This window comes from Leptodactylus fuscus, chromosome 1 (genome assembly GCF_031893055.1).
Source record: "Leptodactylus fuscus isolate aLepFus1 chromosome 1, aLepFus1.hap2, whole genome shotgun sequence".
Classification (NCBI taxonomy): Eukaryota; Metazoa; Chordata; class Amphibia; order Anura; family Leptodactylidae; genus Leptodactylus; species Leptodactylus fuscus.
This window is the reverse complement of record NC_134265.1, coordinates 129980600-129998895: the sequence shown is the minus strand read 5'-3', so window position 1 is coordinate 129998895 and position 18296 is coordinate 129980600. Positions and strand designations below refer to the sequence as shown.

The 18296-nt window shown below is 41.8% G+C and overlaps 1 protein-coding gene across 1 annotated transcript in view; it reads left to right on the top strand.

Moving 5' to 3' along the window:
• LOC142208820 (ubiquitin carboxyl-terminal hydrolase CYLD-like) overlaps window positions 1-18296 on the top strand; it is a 35523-nt gene that overhangs the window by 5502 nt on the left and 11725 nt on the right. Inside the window, exons 3-7 of the mRNA XM_075277567.1 lie at window positions 3544-3609; window positions 7733-8001; window positions 11136-11304; window positions 11395-11536; window positions 13034-13156. Coding sequence (XP_075133668.1) covers window positions 3544-3609; window positions 7733-8001; window positions 11136-11304; window positions 11395-11536; window positions 13034-13156 — 769 coding nt within the window. The remainder of the gene's footprint in view (window positions 1-3543; window positions 3610-7732; window positions 8002-11135; window positions 11305-11394; window positions 11537-13033; window positions 13157-18296) is intronic.

The following is an 18296-nucleotide window of genomic DNA, read 5'->3' as shown; positions in this document are numbered from 1 at the left end:
GGAGGCCAGTGAGGCAGAGCTTTCATTGTAGCTGCCCATCGAAAGCCCTTTGTGGGCTTAACAGTGATTGAACTTGAACAGGGAAGTAGTCAGACAAACTCCTAACCAAGTATGCCAGAGCATAGGTTCAGAACCAATGGCAAGATCTATTCTGGAGGGGGAATCGTAGGAGACAGAGTAACAAGAATACGGCTGGATGCCTGGCTGATAAATGTACCGTAAATTCACCAGATCCAGCCAGAGCAGTAGGTTGTGCAGGTTGGGGAATAGTACCATTATGTAATGTCAGGGTCTGGGGTTGCTAGGTGGGGTAGCATAGACACACAAGTCCAGTTTCTTTTGTCCAAAAGAATAGTAGTTTTATTTTCACACAAAAAAGATAGTGTAGCAACAAAGGAAACAATACAAAAATATATACCTGCCCATCTAGGCTCTAACTGAACATAGAATAGGTTATCTCACCTAGAATAACAGAAATCCAAAAAAGCCAGTAGAATCATTCAGGACACAGCTCCAAAAATATGACCTCTCTGTTTGCTCTCCAGCCAAGCTCTGCCAAAGTGTTGCTGCTGGAGCAACTTCTTAAGCCTCTTTGACGAGGAGAACTCTCTGCAGCTGAGTCGCTGCCGGATCATCCCCAAAGTGTGGACTGGAGGGGGGGTGGAATGACAGGTCCCACTACCAACCTACCTGCCATTCCTAAAACTCCAGCCCAGTACTGAGCATTTGCCAAAATGCTCAGCAGACGAAAGTTGTCTGCTGAGAACAAACATTCCTGGAGTTTTCTCATCTCACCCACCTTAGTAGTCTGGGTGAGATGTACACCCCCTCCATTACCCGACCAGCCATCGGCTTACAGTAACAGTAACTAATAAAGGTGCAATTAATTATTGTAGTCTCCCACAAGTTATCCTGGGACCATAGGGAATGCCAGTATTACTTGTGTGCAGATAGACAAATGCTTCATAAGTGGGTGGAATACGTAGAGGGTATTGATGGCCAACCCAGGCATGGTACAAGAGTTAAACATTATCCTTAACCAAGTGAGTCTCGACTAGACAAATTATGGTTGGCTGGAACAGGCACAGCAATTGAAAAACAGCATACCTCTTATTGGCATCCCCCAGTTCCCTTACATTCCGTGCAAATTACAAACATTTTAGTCTTTCCCTCTCCCACATAGGGATAGGGTCAAGGTCACCTCCTGAATCGCCTCCATGCAAGAGAAATTCATTCAAATTGGTCATATGTGCCAGTAGACCAGGTAAGGGTGAGTCTACTGTTTTAGTAGGACCACAAATAATTCCTGAAGAAAGTAACGTCTCACATAGCTGTGTCAAGTCTCCTCTGGCTGATCCAGACAGTGTTTTTTCCTACAGCTACTGCTCATTGGTATCTAGCCAGCCAGAGCATCCTTTAGTCAGTCTCGTCTGGGCAGTCACCTGGAGCCATCCAGGGTACAGCATGGAATAAGGCATCTAGAAAGCTCTGAGCCTTTTCTTTTTATGCACCTGGGCTAGTTTACACAGAGTTTTTTGCAGGCGGAGTTTGACGTGGATTCTGCCTCAAAATCCGCCTGCAAAAAAGGTTTCTATTAACTTCAATGGGAGCCGCTAGCTTTTTTTGTCTGATAGCGGAAAAAAGAAGCAAGATGCCCCTTCTTACCGCGGCTGAGACAGCTGCGGCATCCACAGCACGAGAGTCCCTCCTGATTAGGTCCATTCATTTGGGCCTAATCAGGTCGGAATACCACGACAGGATGCTGGTTCACTGCATCGGCATCCTGTCGTGGCTATATTATACCTGAAGAAGGGATCAGAGTTATCCCGAAAGCTTGTAATCTGTCATCTTTATAAGTTAGCCAATAAAAAAGGTATCAACTACTGAAGACTCAAGTTTTTTGTTTTTTATATTTCATACCCACTGGCTAACACGGTGCAAAAATGTGCATTGCTATGTCAGATAGCATGTACTTGTCAGGTGTTACCAGCACCATGTTGTCCCCTTTTTGCCAGGTCTGTCCTTGCAGCTGCCGTGTCTGGTCATGACTAGGTTTCATGGCACAGAACAAATATCTCGGGTTGCCAGAGGTACAAGGTTGCTAAGTCTGGGCTAGGGGGACTATCACTTGTACGCTAAGGCCCAGCACCAGAAACAAGATTGTAAATGGTCTCTGGATAAGGGGGTGTTCACACTACCGTCGGTGCCCGACAGGTAGTGTCCGCTCCTAGTGTCCGCTCAAAATCTCTCACGGACATTAGGAGCGGACACTAGCTGTGTCCGTGTCACCTGTCATTTATTTAAATGGGCAACGGGTGCGTTCTTTTGCACTCCGTGCCCTTCCTTCCCTGTCCGCATGTAAAGATGTCCGACTTCTCAAGCGGACAGAAAAACCCTACATGTCGGCTTCTTCTGTCCGCTTGAGAAGTCGGACATCTTTACATGCGGACAGGGAAGGAAGGGCACGGAGTGCAAAAGAACGCACCCGATGCCCATTTAAATAAATGAAAGGTGTCACGGACACAGCTAGTGTCCGCTCCTAATGTCCGTGCCAGATTTTGAGCGGACACTACCTGTCGGACACAGACGATAGTGTGAACGTCCCCTAATCCCTTTAGGCTGGGACCCCACTGTGTTTTTTTGTTTGTTTGTTTTTGGTTTTTTGCAGCTTTTTCTGTAGTATTTTGAGCCAATCTGCAACAAAAATTGCTGTGCTTCCACAATGTGGGGCCTCAGTCTTAAAGGGAGTGTCCAGGACTAAAAGCACATGGCTGATTTTTTTACAGTAACAGGGTCATACCTGTCCATGAGTATTTTGTAGCTCATTAAAATGAAAGGGTTTGAGCTGTTTTAGAGGAAAGCTTTCTTGCTTTTCTATTTCTGTACAATCCCATTAAATGACTTGCTAAAGAAGTCAAACAAAAAGACATCCTTTTCTAAAAGAATAGACATTTAGGTAATGTTCCTTTGTTTTGGCACATAACATACTGTACCGTGGACTGGCTTCCTCCATTATTAACCCCTTTATTTCTTGGGTTCTCTGTATTCAGATCATTCATCTAACCTATTAGCTGAAAGTTTTCCAGTACCATCAGGATTACATCTCTGAAGCATGTGTGCTTGCGTAGCTGAGAAAGCGCTTGCCTCTGGTAATCAGTCACTTATTCTCTATGCTATGAATTATGTGATGATAAGAGTCTGCGGCTCTCTGTCTAGATTGGAATTAGAATTGTAAAATACCTTCATTATGCACCTTTGTGTTCCCAATATTTAGAAGAGCAGATAAATAATGCTACAAAAATAGGCAAATTTATGCAAACACAGCAAGACAGAAATATTTTGCATCATCTAACGTGTGCACAGTCCACAAAAGAGAATGGCATGCCATGTGAATACATGTGGCAAACATAAAATGGCATCCGCAAGCTATACCTGAAGGAGATAATGTGACATTCATTGATTCGTAGATCTAAACATCTTGTATAACTCTACCAATGTTATCCTAGAGGTGTTCTACATGGCTGATGTGTGGCCTTCCTTTAGCAGATGTGCTGCAGTCAGAAGAACAGAATGTGAAGCATTGTGCTTTAGAAGAACAAACTTTACAAGGTAGGTAAGATATACAGTTGCAGACATACCCCATGCAGAATGTGTAAGATGTACCTTTTTTAAAGGGAGTCTGTCATGCAAAACTGCTGATAGCGCTAGGCAGGAAAGGGGACAGCAAATAAATCCCATTGATCATGCTTTTTAATAGAATAGTTTTTTAATAGTCTTTAACATCAGACTTTCACTACATTGCTCATTCCTGCAAGTGTCACTGAAATGCAATGGTCACTGTGCATTGAACTGCTTAGCATCAGGACCTGCCTCTGGGACACTTGCTAGAGTAACTTTGCACACATCCAAGTCTGTTTTATTAAAGGCATGGCACAGTCTTATTGGCGAAAACCTAGAAAGAATGAAAATTCTCCTCCAATATCTCTAATAACAACTGCAAGGTCCTGCAGCTCTGCTGTTCGGGAACAGCGTGGCTCTCCATAATATTAACATGCTGGAAGCCACTCTGCTCATTCATTTAAAGTGGCTCTATCATTGGGAAAAGTCATTTTTAAATAATCACATCCTTGCATAGCCTTTAGAAAGTCTATTCCACGCCTACCTTTAGTATGTAAATTGCCTCAGTGGTTTTTGAATAAGTCCATTTTTATTTTTTTTATTCATTTAAGTCTAAAGGGCTGCACTACAGTACCAGAACTGGCCTCTGCAAATCCTACATTGAGTGACAGCCCAGACTCCCACAGATCTGTTGTTTAGGGACAACGTGACTCCCAGTAATGTTTACAAGTAACTTGCAGATCTACGGTAGTTTTGAAACTGGATAATCCCTTTAATTCAGTAGGAGCTTTATTTATTCTGCCAACTTTACCACACATATAAACTGGCTCACCATTTTTCAGAGAAGCCTGGATTTCAGGAGAAGTTTTTGAGGGTCTTTCTTTACATCCTAAGAAATTGTCCCATTTGGAATCTATCTTGGCCTATGTGATAGCTTGGTATTAGTACTTAGAATACTATTTTCACATTTCTGAATATATTTTACATCCATTTCCTGATTTGCTTATATGGCTGCAACAATAATGAGTTTGCATGTGTACGTCACCTCACAGGTATATGGACATCTTGCCGCTGTAACCATGTAAACAAATCCCAGTAAGAGATAACACAGTGCATTTGGGCAGCTGGTTAAGTATAGGTCTTTTTGTTATTGTTTTAGCTCATAATCTGCATTTGGGAACATTTTTGTTAATAATTTAGACAGTCCCTTTAGCAACAAACTTTCTTTTAATGTAGTTGCAGTGAGATGATGGGTCCCTGGGTCACCCCAAAACACCATCATTTGGGGACAAGATGGTGTTTTGAGGTGCCCTTGATGTGAGGTGCAAATAAAAGAAAAAGGAGACATTATGGCAGTTAGAGCAAACACAGCTCGCTACTCATTTTACTATGGGAAGAATATGCAAATCTGTCTTCCATGATGTAATTAGGAAGTCAGCTGCTGCTGCCTCAGTGTTGCAAACCAATAGAGGGCGCTCACTGGAATGTGCAAGCCTGTCTTCCCTGATGTAGTTAGGAAGACAGAACTCCAGTGAAATAACCCAATAAAGGCTGCTCCCTTTCACATCATGCTCGATCTTCCAAGAGGCCTTTGTTTTGCAATGACGCTGGGATTATTACCAGGTATAGTCTCTCAATCGAGATCGGCCATTTCGATGTACTTGCATCTCATCAGCTCGATGTAGAGAGGACTATAACCTGGTGGAGGTGAGAGGCTTAGACAGGTTAAGGGGATATTGTCACTCCTTAGGGAGAGACCACCATATAGGTGTGTGGAGACTTATTAAGCCTTTAGCACTCCACTTCACAAAGGACCATGGGAAGAATATGCAAATCTGTCTTCCATGATGTAATTAGGAAGTCAGCTGCTGCTGCCTCAGTGTTGCAAACCAATAGAGGGCGCTCACTGGAATGTGCAAGCCTGTCTTCCCTGATGTAGTTAGGAAGACAGAACTCCAGTGAAATAACCCAATAAAGGCTGCTCCCTTTTTCATCATGCTCGACCTTCCAAGAGGCCTTTGTTTTGCAATGACGCTGGGATTATTACCAGGTATAGTCTCTCAATCGAGGACAGCCGTTTCGACGTACTTGCATCTCATCAGCTCGATGTAGAGAGGACTATAACCTGGTAGAGGTGAGAGGCTTAGACAGGGTTAAGGGGATATTGTCACTCCTTAGGGACTGACTTCCTAATTACATAATTGGAGACGGATTTGCATATTCTTCCCATGGTCCTTTGCGAAGTGGAGTGCTAAAGGCTTAATAAGTCTCCACACACCTATATGGTGGTCTCTCCCTAAGGAGTGACAATATCCCCTTAACCCTGTCTAAGCCTCTCACCTCTACCAGGTTATAGTCCTCTACATCGAGCTGATGAGATGCAAGTACATCGAAATGGCCGTCCTTGATTGAGAGACTATACCTGGTAATAATCCCAGCATCATTGCAAAACAAAGGCCTCTTGGAAGGTCGAGCATGATGCAAAAGGGAGCAGCCTTTATTGGGTTATTTCACTGGAGTTCTGTCTTCCTAACTACATCAGGGAAGACAGGCTTGCACATTCCAGTGAGCGCCCTCTATTGGTTTGCAACACTGAGGCAGCAGCAGCTGACTTCCTAATTACATCATGGAAGACAGATTTGCATATTCTTCCCATGGTCCTTTGCGAAGTGGAGTGCTAAAGGCTTAATAAGTCTCCACACACCTATATGGTGGTCTCTCCCTAAGGACTGACAATATCCCCTTTACTCATTTTACTTACATTAGTTACCTAGTACAGTTGAAAAATAACCATTTTTTTTGTCTGGCAAATTCAACCATGGGTGACTGAATGGACCAGTGAAGGAAATGAGTATTGTATACATTTCCATACTTGGCTAGAATTATCCAATTGCGAAGAAACATGGAGGCAAAATTCACTCAGCCATGGCTAAATTACCAAACAAGTCGGTAGTAAATATATATAATTTCTAAATAATACACAGAAAAAAGTTACAAAGTCTTGCTTCTGCAAGCTGGTTCTGGCAATATGGGACTGCCTGTTAACTATCGCTACCTAACCTACAGAGCTGAAGGTGCTCTGTGAGAAACTAAACAGCCTTCTCTTAACATTGGGGGCTCTTAGAACCACTAAACTCCTTGCACCTACTAGTATACCCAGAACATAAGCTGTTCCTGCTGACACAGCAACTCTGACATGAAGCTGGGAAGTGGAAACAGCAATTTATAAACATTGTGTAACATGTTTTATAATGTTTGATACTATTTTGCACAAAGAAAACCGTTTATTGCTAGAGATGGCCCTTTTGGAGGGGACACTGCATTGGATTTTACTATTTGTAATAATGGGAGCCCAACCCAATGGGAGAGCTGCTGAACATGGTAAAAAGCCAGCAGTCTGTTAGGGTTGGTTCACACTAGCACTTGTATTCCGTCCGGAAGGAGGCCGCATGGACACTCTTTGGATGGATTAAAATCGCAATTGGAAGCGATGTGCTGTCAAGGCACACGAAACCCATAGACTATAATGGGCTCCGTGTACATGCTGCGCACTGCCCACATGAATGGTTCCTGCGGGCAGTGCGCGGCAAGCACACGGAGCCCATTATAGTGTATGGGGTCCGTGTGCTTTGAAAGCACATCGCTACCAATTGCGATTTTAATCCGTCCGGGGGGTGTCCATGCGGACTCCTTCCGGATGGAATACAAGCGCTAGTGTGAACCAACTCTTATAAAGGGCCATAGGATTGGAAACCTTTATTGATAGTTTGCACGATAATTCACACTAAAGTTCCTTTAATCTTTTTTTGGTAACATATCCTATAAGTTTGTGAGAAAGTTTTGTATGCATATCCATCATGAAAACATGCTCTTGGCCAAAAATGCTAACCCACATTAGTAAGTAACAGCCCTTGAGATCTATCCACGGGTAGTGCCTTTCAAAGGAAACAAAAATGTTCATTCAGATTCTGCTGCGATTAACCTACAATAAATGTGCCATAAAATCTATGAGGTTGCCCTTTGCCGCGCTTTCTTCCATGTTGTACATTGAGTAAAGGTAAAATATAATTTGTGTTATAATTTGTCAATCACTAAACTGAATTTATATTTTCAGCTGAAGATAATCCACAACCCTTGACCAACCCTCTTGAAGAGGAGGAGGCACAAAACTTAAATCAGCCTTTAGAAGATCATCCACCATCCAGCCTCTACCACCCTCCCAGGAATTGTAGCCCCTCTAGTCCATCTGCTGAAGGCAAGGCTCTAAGTAAAGGTCTTGAACTCAATTCCATGGTTGAAGTAAATGATCCTCCAATATATGGGGTTATCCGCTGGATTGGGCATATACCAGACTGTTCAGAACCTATTGCAGGGCTTGAAATGGTAAAGTATTTAATATAATTTTGTTTTCTCTTGTCAAAAAACTGTGTGTTGATACGGAAAGGTTAGAAGGGTTGTGTAATATGTTTATATTATTATGATGAAATGTAAAAATAGTGAATAGAAGTCGCAAAATTAGTATTTGCTGAAACGTAGATATCAGAAACTACTAAAGCGATCAAATCACAAAAACAGAATAGGAATACATAGCCATAGAGGCACATTTATTATTGTTTCTATGCCACTTTGTGGTGTATAAAAGTTGTAAATCTTGTGATTAAATGCTACTTGTGTGAAAATTGTAGCAAGTAGCATTTTTTCCTCTGCCCTCTCCACTTTACTGAATGGGGATGGTGGCAAGGGGCATGGTGTGGGCGAGGACCCAGGCCCTGTCAGATTTATGATCATTTATGCTAGTTTACTGATGTAAATGATGCCTAAAGTCTACCCCAGCTACAAGTAGGCGTAGATTTCAGTGCAGACACATGGCCCCGGTGGTGGATGGGACTGATTTTATGGGAAGGCACATGCTCTACTGGAGTAGAGGTTATCAAGACTGGCATGGACACCAACCATATTGATAAATCTCCCCCATAGTGTTCATGTTTCTTTAACCACTTCTGGACCGCCCATAGACTATGTATGTCCAGACAGTGGTTGCCTTGTTCTGACAGGACGTGCCGGTACGTCCTGTCAGAACACAGCAGCTGCACAAGATCGTGCAGCTACTGAAGCTGGGAGTCGGCTGTAACTTCAGCCGGAGCTCCTAGAGAGAAGACAGGGCAGGTTTATTCCCTTCCCTGCCTTCTCGATCGCTGTGTATACAGCGCTCAATGAGCGCTGTATACACAGCTATGTGCGCCGCCATGATGGGGCCGCCCTCTGACCCGGCGTTCTTGTGATTCGCCGGGCTCAGTGTCTTGCAGGAGCTGCTGAGTCCTATAGGACCCAAATCAGCTCTGTAAGCTGCGTATACAGCGTGCAGGAGAATGTATTCCTTCTGCAACTGGGGGGTAAATGTACTAGCCCCAGCTGCAGGGGAAATCAGCCTCCAATACAAAAAAAAAAAGTGATCAGATGTCCCCAAAGGTCTCTTATGACCTTATGGGGACACCATTTGAAAACAATATATAAAAAAATTAACAAAAAAGTTTTAAAAAAATTTAAATAAATTTAAAAAAATAAGTAAAATAATACGCCAATAAAATGCCATTATTAAAGCTCCACCCCCGACAACACCATACAAAATAAAAATTACCATAACGGAGAGGAAAAACTTTTTTTTTTATTTAATAACACAAAGTGCTACTGAAAAACTGTATAAAATACAGTTTTTCAGTAGCACTTTGTGTTATTAAATAAAAAAGAAAACTGAAAACCAGACACAATTTCCCTCCTATTTTGTTTATATTTTCCCGGATATAAAAAAAATTAAAACTCATTCAAAAATAAAAACATTAAAATAAAACCCTATGTGTCGCCGAAAAAAGACGCAAAAATTAGTTGAATGAGATGCTTGAGAAAAATGTTACAGCCCTCTAAACTGCACATACAAAATAAGCCTAAAATGTGTCTGGTCCTGGACCACAAATTGGCCCGGTACTGAAGTGGTTAAGTGATCTTACTTAAGTTATTTTGTGTGACTAGTAAAAAAAAAAAGTATATGCATAAAGTTCTGTTGCTTACAGATCATTAAAATTCAGTTGACTTGTGCAAGAATGCTGTTCACATTATAGTTACATAGTTAGTATGTTTGCAAAAAGACATATGTCCATCAAGTTCAACCAGGGGATTGGAAACAACACGACATTCTATACATTTTCATAAGCTTTGATGCGGTTTATTTGCTAAAAAGTCATCTAATCCTTTTTTTGACGCTGTCAGCTGTGACTGCTGTGCCGAGATCCTGGGGTAGGCTATTCCACAGATTCATAGTCCTTACAATGAAGAAGTCCTGTTGGCTCTTGAGATTAAACCGTTTTTTCTGTAGACAGAGGACGCGCCCCTTTGCTTTTTGAGGAACAGCTTTACCCATATTTCTTGTATGGGCCATTTATATAGGCTTATCATACCTACCATTAAACGCCTCTTCTTTAGACTAAACAGATTAGTCTCTCTTCATATTTGAGGTTGTGTGTCCCTTCGCTGAACCAGTTTTTTTATTTTTTTTTGCCTGCCTTTCTTTATTTTCCTCTGAGATATAATTATGCACTAGAAGCCGACTAATTCACCAAAGGAATGAAGGTTTTCTTACTGTGTATGTCTGACCACTTTAACCTGATTCCTTTATTACATTACCTTCACCCTTAAAAAAGGCTTTCCCCATAATATGAACCCTGTCCTAAAGATGAATTGGTTGGGTTCAACAAAAACTGTGTTTTCCCCTTGTGCCTCTGTTGTTGAGATAATGCTGTTTTTATTAATATGCAAATAAAGTATTTGGAGAAACGAGGGTGTTGCTGTTGCACCACAGATGTCAGCACCCCACCGCTCTGTGCTGTCCTCCTTCCTCTGATCAATGGGACCAGGCAGTGTACAGTATACTTAGTCTCACCTGGATCTAAGTTCTGTCGCACTACTCATATTCTCAGCACATGCACATTACTGCTGTGATGCTTGCTTAGTCCAGGTCACATGTACTATACATGCACTCAGCGTATGAGAGGATGGAGGGAGTGATAAATGGTGGCACAGTGTGGTGGGAGGATGACCACTTTGGAGCAACAAGAGTTAATTTGCATATTAATAAAGCCTCTGTTTCAATAACAAAGGCACTGGTTCACAAGGGGTGATCCCTGCCTATCTATCTGTGGGGCTGGGTTGATATGTTCTGGGGACAGCCTCCCTTTAATTCCAGGTAGCTGAATCTGGAGAATAGTAAGAGTGCCCAAAGTGAGACCTATAAGTCCTAAGTGGAGATTAGTGCCCTTAATCCTTGCAGTCAATAGGGAGCTCCAATGATATTATCTTCTGATAGTTCATACATGACAGATGATTGGAATTTGTGCACCTTTACCTGATGATGTGTTCACTCGTTGCATGTTTATGACAAACTATGATTGGATATGTAGTAATGTTTCAAAAACATCATATGCAACCTACTGAATCTACATACATTCTTGTTCTTTAACCCTCAGGAGGAGGAACGCCCATCGGCATACACAGATGGGACATATAGAGGTATCCGCTATTTTAAATGTGGACCCAATAAGGCGTTGTTTGTAAAACTGCGAAACTGCCGTCCAGACTCCCGCTTCTACTCACTGCATGGACCAACCAATCAGATTCAGAGGTGCAATTCTATAGGTAAGAAATCCAGGTTATTGTACTGAGTTATACATTTACACCCATGATGTATGAACTGGCTAGCAGATTCATTGCATCTGTCTATCGTAGCTTTCCGAGACTACACCAGTAAATGTGTGGAAGAAAACACTCCTCCAGCCACAGGCAGTGAAGCAGAAGAACGTCTGACAGGGTGGAAGAAAGGAATACAAGGACACTGCAATTCCTGCTATTTGGATGCTACACTTTTTTGGTAAGGAATAATGCTCCCTTAAGTGTTGATCTTGTAGCCATTGCATGAAGCTGCTGTAAATTCTAATCATGACCATATAAATGTCTGATGAAGTGTGCGACCACTGCTGCGATCACTTCAATAGGTCCGATGGAGCGTGTACTCGGCTACATCTGTCAGTTAAAAGGAAGTAAATAGAGCGGGCTTGACACGCTTCCACTCCATTCACACAGATTGGAAAGCCCTGTTCTCATAATTGCTGGTGGGTCCCTGGGGTTAGACCTATGAATAGTGGGATAAGTATTTTTAGTAGAAAAACCTCTTTAAATTGATTACTTTTAGTTTTAAAGCTAAGAGCAATTTTGCTGTAATAGGAGTTGAAAGCAGAAGTCTTAAAGAGGACCGGTCAGCAAGAGTGAAAAGCCCAATGGCTTGCATCATCTGATGGGCGCTGTCATCTTGAACCTTTTGGAGATTTATTTATCTCAATCCGTTCAGCTATTCCAAAGATATAAGTCTATTGTTTATGCAAATTAGAGTAGAGTACTAGCCACTAGGGGTGGTAACACTGTCAAGCCACTGTAGATTATAAAGGGTACAATTACTAGTTAAAAAATAAGTTTTATAATGTCCGAGATATAACTTTTTGAAGTGACCCTCCCCTACCCTCACTTTCTCTACATCTTACACAGACCCTCATTACAAAAGCAAGGGAAAGAGCGAAAAAAATGCATTATTTCACAGAAATGACCCAAAATTTATTAAGAAAGTACGTATATTACAAAATGTATTAATGACACAGATACTGCCAGAATCAAAAGTTGTCCGAAAGTTTAGTTATGCTTCTGTGCCCCCACTGAAGAGCTGTTGGTGCCGTTACCGTAGCTCTTCAGTGTCAGAAGAGCGTTTCTAACAGTCAGGAATGCCCTTTCTCACGGTAGAATCTATTGCGCTGTAGTGCGAGAGGGGGAGTTCCTTACCGCCCAGCCATGACGCTGAGCAGTGAGGAACACCGCCTTCCCTCCTGATAGTGCTCGTCCATAGAAGAGTACTGGATGGGGGGCGTTCCTTACTGCTCAGCACCCCCTCTCACAGTACAGCACAATAGATACTACTGTGAGGAAGTATCCTGACTGTTAGAAACAGTCCTTCTGACAAGGAAGAGCCACGGTAACAGCACCGATAACTCTTCAACGGGGGCACAGAACAGGAAAGCTGATAGTGTGCTGAATTCAGCGCACCGTTAGCTTTCTAGCGGCGTATTACACCGCATGTGCCCTGAGGACGTGAAAGGTCTCTTTGAGGCAAAGAATTTGAGATCACAACAGTACTGCCTTTATCACTTAGACTTTTATAGTTTTGATTCTTAGGCTAGGGTACATTCACACATTAGAGTTTTTTTTTCAAAAAATCTCTGTGAAAACCTGGTTCAGTATTCTGCAACAATGCTTTATTGATGTGATTTTATACTATTGTATGACCTGATAATTTGGATGTCATTGTTTTGCTGTGTTTCAGTATGTTTGCCTGTTCTTCTGCACTCGATACCATACTTCTTCGCCCTCCAGACAAGAACGACAGTGATTCATATGCTGACACACGGGATTTACTGCGCACTGAGATAGTCAACCCTTTACGCAAGTAAGTACTCTATGAAAAATGTCAGATTTCAGGTAAGCGGGTTATCCAGGATTTTCTGGAAACTTCCGATGAAACATATAAAATTCCCATCTAGCACCATTATTTTGGTGGTCTCTGCTACTCCTGCTCTGAGGACACCACATACTACACTCACCGGCCACTTTATTAGGTACACCTGTCCAACTACTCGTTAACACTTAATTTCTAATCAGCCAATCACATGGCGGCAACTCAGTGCATTTAGGCATGTAGACATGGTCAAGACAATCTCCTGCAGTTCAAACCGAGCATCAGTATGGGGAAGAAAGGTGATTTGAGTGCCTTTGAACGTGGCATGGTTGTTGGTGCCAGAAGAGCTGGTCTGAGTATTTCAGAAACTGCTGATCTACTGGGATTTTCACGCACAACCATCTCTAGGGTTTACAGAGAATGGTCCGAAAAAGAAAAAACATCCAGTGAGCGGCAGTTCTGTGGGCGGAAATGCGTTGTTGATGCCAGAGGTCAGAGGAGAATGGCCAGACTGGTTCGAGCTGATAGAAAGGCAACAGTGACTTAAATAGCCACCCGTTACAACCAAGGTAGCCAGAAGAGCATCTCTGAACGCACAGTACGTCGAACTTTGAGGCAGATGGGCTACAGCAGCAGAAGACCACACCGGGTGCCACTCCTTTCAGCTAAGAACAGGAAACTGAGGCTACAATTTGCACAAGCTCATCGAAATTGGACAATTGAAGATTGGAAAAACGTTGCCTGGTCTGATGAGTCTCGATTTCTGCTGCGACATTCGGATGGTAGGGTCAGAATTTGGCGTCAACAACATGAAAGCATGGATCCATCCTGCCTTGTATCAACGGTTCAGGCTGGTGGTGGTGGTGTCATGGTGTGGGGAATATTTTCTTGGCACTCTTTGGGCCCCTTGGTACCAATTGAGCATCGTTGCAACGCCAAAGCCTACCTGAGTATTGTTGCTGACCATGTCCATCCCTTTATGACCACAATGTACCCAACATCTGATGGCTACTTTCAGCAGGATAATGCGCCATGTCATAAAGCTGGAATCATCTCAGACTGGTTTCTTGAACATGACAATGAGTTCACTGTACTCCAATGGCCTCCACAGTCACCAGATCTCAATCCAATAGAGCATCTTTGGGATGTGGTGGAACGGGAGATTCGCATCATGGATGTGCAGCCGACAAATCTGCGGCAACTGTGTGATGCCATCATGTCAATATGGACCAAAATCTCTGAGGAATGCTTCCAGCACCTTGTTGTATCTATGCCACGAAGAATTGAGGCAGTTCTGAAGGCAAAAGGGGGTCCAACCCGTTACTAGCATGGTGTACCTAATAAAGTGGCCGGTGAGTGTATATTCTTATGATTGCCGTAGCCAGTCACTGTGGTGATACTTGCATGTATGAAATGCCACTGAAGGCTGCAAAGGTCATGTGAATTATACTGTATATGTGATATCATTGCTATAGGGATTTAATGAGTAAGTATAGGATATTTATTTAGTCTATACTATTTCCTGATGTTAAGGATGTTTCTAAAAATTCTTGGGAACCCCTTGAAAGGAGCACAACTCTCATGCAATGTACAGTTATGCCAATAATGATATTGTAAAAATCTATTTGCTGTCATTAAGTGGAAATACTCATGGACAAGCTATCCACACAGTGGTGTAGGGTACTATATGTTGATAACTGAGCACTTATCCCAGTAGGACGTGATCAGGACTGGTATTTGGTATCTGGAGGTTTAAAAAAAAAAAAAAAAAAAAGTCATGTAATGTCAGCAAACAGAGATCTTGCTATGTTAAATGGTTTAGAAGAAAACAAAAAAAGTTGGAGAACTTCATTATACAAATAATATGCTTCCTTATTATGTTATTTATATTATAATATTTTTTTACATTTACCAGCTCAGCTCTACTAGTAAAGCAATGTAGATCTGTTATAACATTAGGGGATTTCTATAAAAGCAATAATAAAATTACATATTAAAATTAAACTTTGTAATTAAGCGAATTGCTAGGATCCAAAAATACCTGCTTCCAGTATGCCATGTTAATGTGTTTCCACTTGTTACCACCCATGTAGACATACAGTACAGTAGCTAATGTATTGCTTTTAGTCATGTGGATATTCACCAGCAGTAATTTTCACTGTATATGAAGTATAAAGAGGCACTGTTTAAGCATACTTAATGTAATTCTATTGGTACCACTCCCTTTATCAGATACAATAATACCATGGAGAGCTGACTGAATCTGACAATTTGTGGTGTGCATACACTTAGTGGATAACCTTCTGTAAAGGGAAGTGTGCAAATACATTTAGACAATTTAATATCGTACATAAGAGTATAAGATATTCCAGACATGGTGGGCAGTTGAGATGTATAACAGTGAATATAAAGTTTATATTAAGGTGGTGTTCGGGGGATTCAGAAGCTCTGGTTTCCTTTTCAAATCAGGCTTTATTACAGCAGACAAGTTAAAATGTACAGTTTGTGCTGCTCAGTTATTCAGCATATACAGAACAAACAAAGGAAAATAAAATCCTACGCCTCTCCGGCAGCTAACTACACAAGTTATTCCCTCACTAACCAGGGGGTCAGCCTACCGCTGGCCTCCTAATAAAAGGGTTTCCAAAGTAAAGGGGTACACAGACCCGGCCCTTTAGCAAGTGTCATTTTTTTGGCAGAGCTTTCTCACAGACTGGTTGACTGTGTCCGTGTTTCAGTCTCTCTCCTCTCTCCCCCCTCCACAGCACACCTGTGCTACTTACAAAGCCCTGCTGGTCTGTTTCCAAGCCTGGAGTGGACTGCCCTGCAGGACTGGCCTGAGCTCCTACTCCAGTCCGGGACCTAACAGCTGAATGCCTGAGCATACTGCAGCAATCTGAGAGAAATATAGCGGTTCTCCCACACTATACCTCTCTGCACTCCACAGTGGATATATGAACTCGCCCCACCTGGATAAAACTGGTACACCTCACATTCTTCTGAGATTCCTGTGCTCGTCCAGGAGGGATGAATACGGGTGTGGACAGGGGTCACACTTCCCACAGTAACAACATGGCTTTGTTTAAGATCACTGTGTATTCCATCCCACCTCCTGGCATACAATAGCTGTGAACTGAACACTATCATCCACAGGACAAATTCTTTTGTGTATGAAAACAACAAAGACTTGGAAGGTGTTTGGGGCCAAACCATAAATGTCAGAATGAAAGGCTAGCTTTCTTTATCTAGAAATGTACAAAGACATTTCCTCAGAAAAGTACAGTTATCTGATGGTCCAATCAGTCAGGATGGGCTACATTATAGTAATGGTTATAATGTGGATAAAAGGTTTCAGTGGTTATAGATTAGAAGCTCCTCACCACCAGAAGTCCTACAAGTTTTCTTGTTTTTTATATTTCCAACCCACTGGCTAACACGGTACAACAACGAACATACATCCAGATCATCAGAATACTGATCTGAGCCCAAGCAGGCTTAGTATATCCCTCTGTCCCTTTGCTCTCTCCCTTTCTATCTCTGTATCTCATCTTTCTCTTTCCTATTACTGCTGCCCCTCTCCCAACTGTCATATCTAACCCCCTCCTCTTATGTCTACTTAACCTTAGTGTTAGTTAATTGTTAGGTGGGTCAAGGAATTGTGTGTGTATATATATATATATATATATATATATATATATATATATATATATATATATATATGATCCATATTGTTGTGAGTAGGTTTCATGTATCCTTTAAGTTTACTGAGTTTGTATTTGTGGTACTGTATTGTGAGGTTGTATTACTGTTTTCTGCTTCTTACATAGAAATATGCATAGTCTGGACATTGTAATGTAAATTTATAATCACTTTGTACTGTCTTATACTTAACCTTTAGTATATTAGTGTTAGTTAATAAACATATTTTATCATCCTACACTGAGCATACATTGCCATATTGTGGAAGGTAATTGAGATAATCATTAATACAAGGGAAAAGGTGAAGGAAAGAGAATAAATTACTATTGGTTATTGATATCATAATCAAAGATGAATTACCAATTTTGTTCACCAACATATTATTAAAAAATTCCCTGATGTGGCTCATCATATTGACAGAATCAGTCAGCAACATATGGGTACCCCTTACAGTAGTCCATAATCCGTAAATATATTGTCTATACGGGCTGTCACTATGTAGACATATTATAATAACCTGTAGCAAAAACAGAGGTGAAGACTCATGTGTAGGGCTGTATAACAAATCTCTGTAGATAGAGAGCTTTACTGAACCTGTGCAGGCAGGCTGGTAGCAGGCAGATAACTGTGCACTATGGAGCCATACAGCTGTGTGCCCTGCCGGCCAGGCACTATATTGTGCAGGGTTTCAGCCGACTGTGGCAGCTGCTTACCCTAATGTGTCTGAACATGGATGCGGCTAAAGTGGGAGTTCTGTTGTAACTACCCCGGCAGAAGTGTCATAGATTAGAGCTGTTTTCCTCTTGGTCACCTATAACAGAGCAGATCATAAAGAAAAGGCCTTAAATTGCAAAGTCCAGGCTACATGTAAACCAAAAATTAGCATGCGATGATGGATCATAAGAAGCTTATTCTTGAAAAGGAAAGAGTCCTTTAATTGTGGCTTGTATGCATAAATAATCGGAGACTACTGCCAACGTCTGTTCTAAGGAGTGAGTCACTTGGCAAGAGGAGTGTAAAAATCCACGGCAGACTAGAGAGATTGGCAGTATTCTCCTAGAAACAAAAATGTGTGTTTAAACACTTTCAGCCTTGTTTTTATACAGGCAGCATACATTTCACATCTTCTACTTGCAAAAGCTGCTTGCACGTTAAACGCCTTTTATTAAGGAAATTAAAGCGTAACTAAACTTTTGGACAATTTTCGCTATTTTTGCAGTATTTGTGTCATTAATACATTTTGTAATATACTTTATTGACCTCTACCTGACATACCGGGTGTTTAAACATGGCGGCCGCAATAGCCGCCAGGTGTCTGTTGTTTTATACAGAAAACACCCAGCACTAATGCCGGCAATCAATGCCCGTAACTATTGCGGTCATTAACCCCTCTGGCGCCTTGGTCAAAGCTGACCAAGGTTTACAAGTTTTG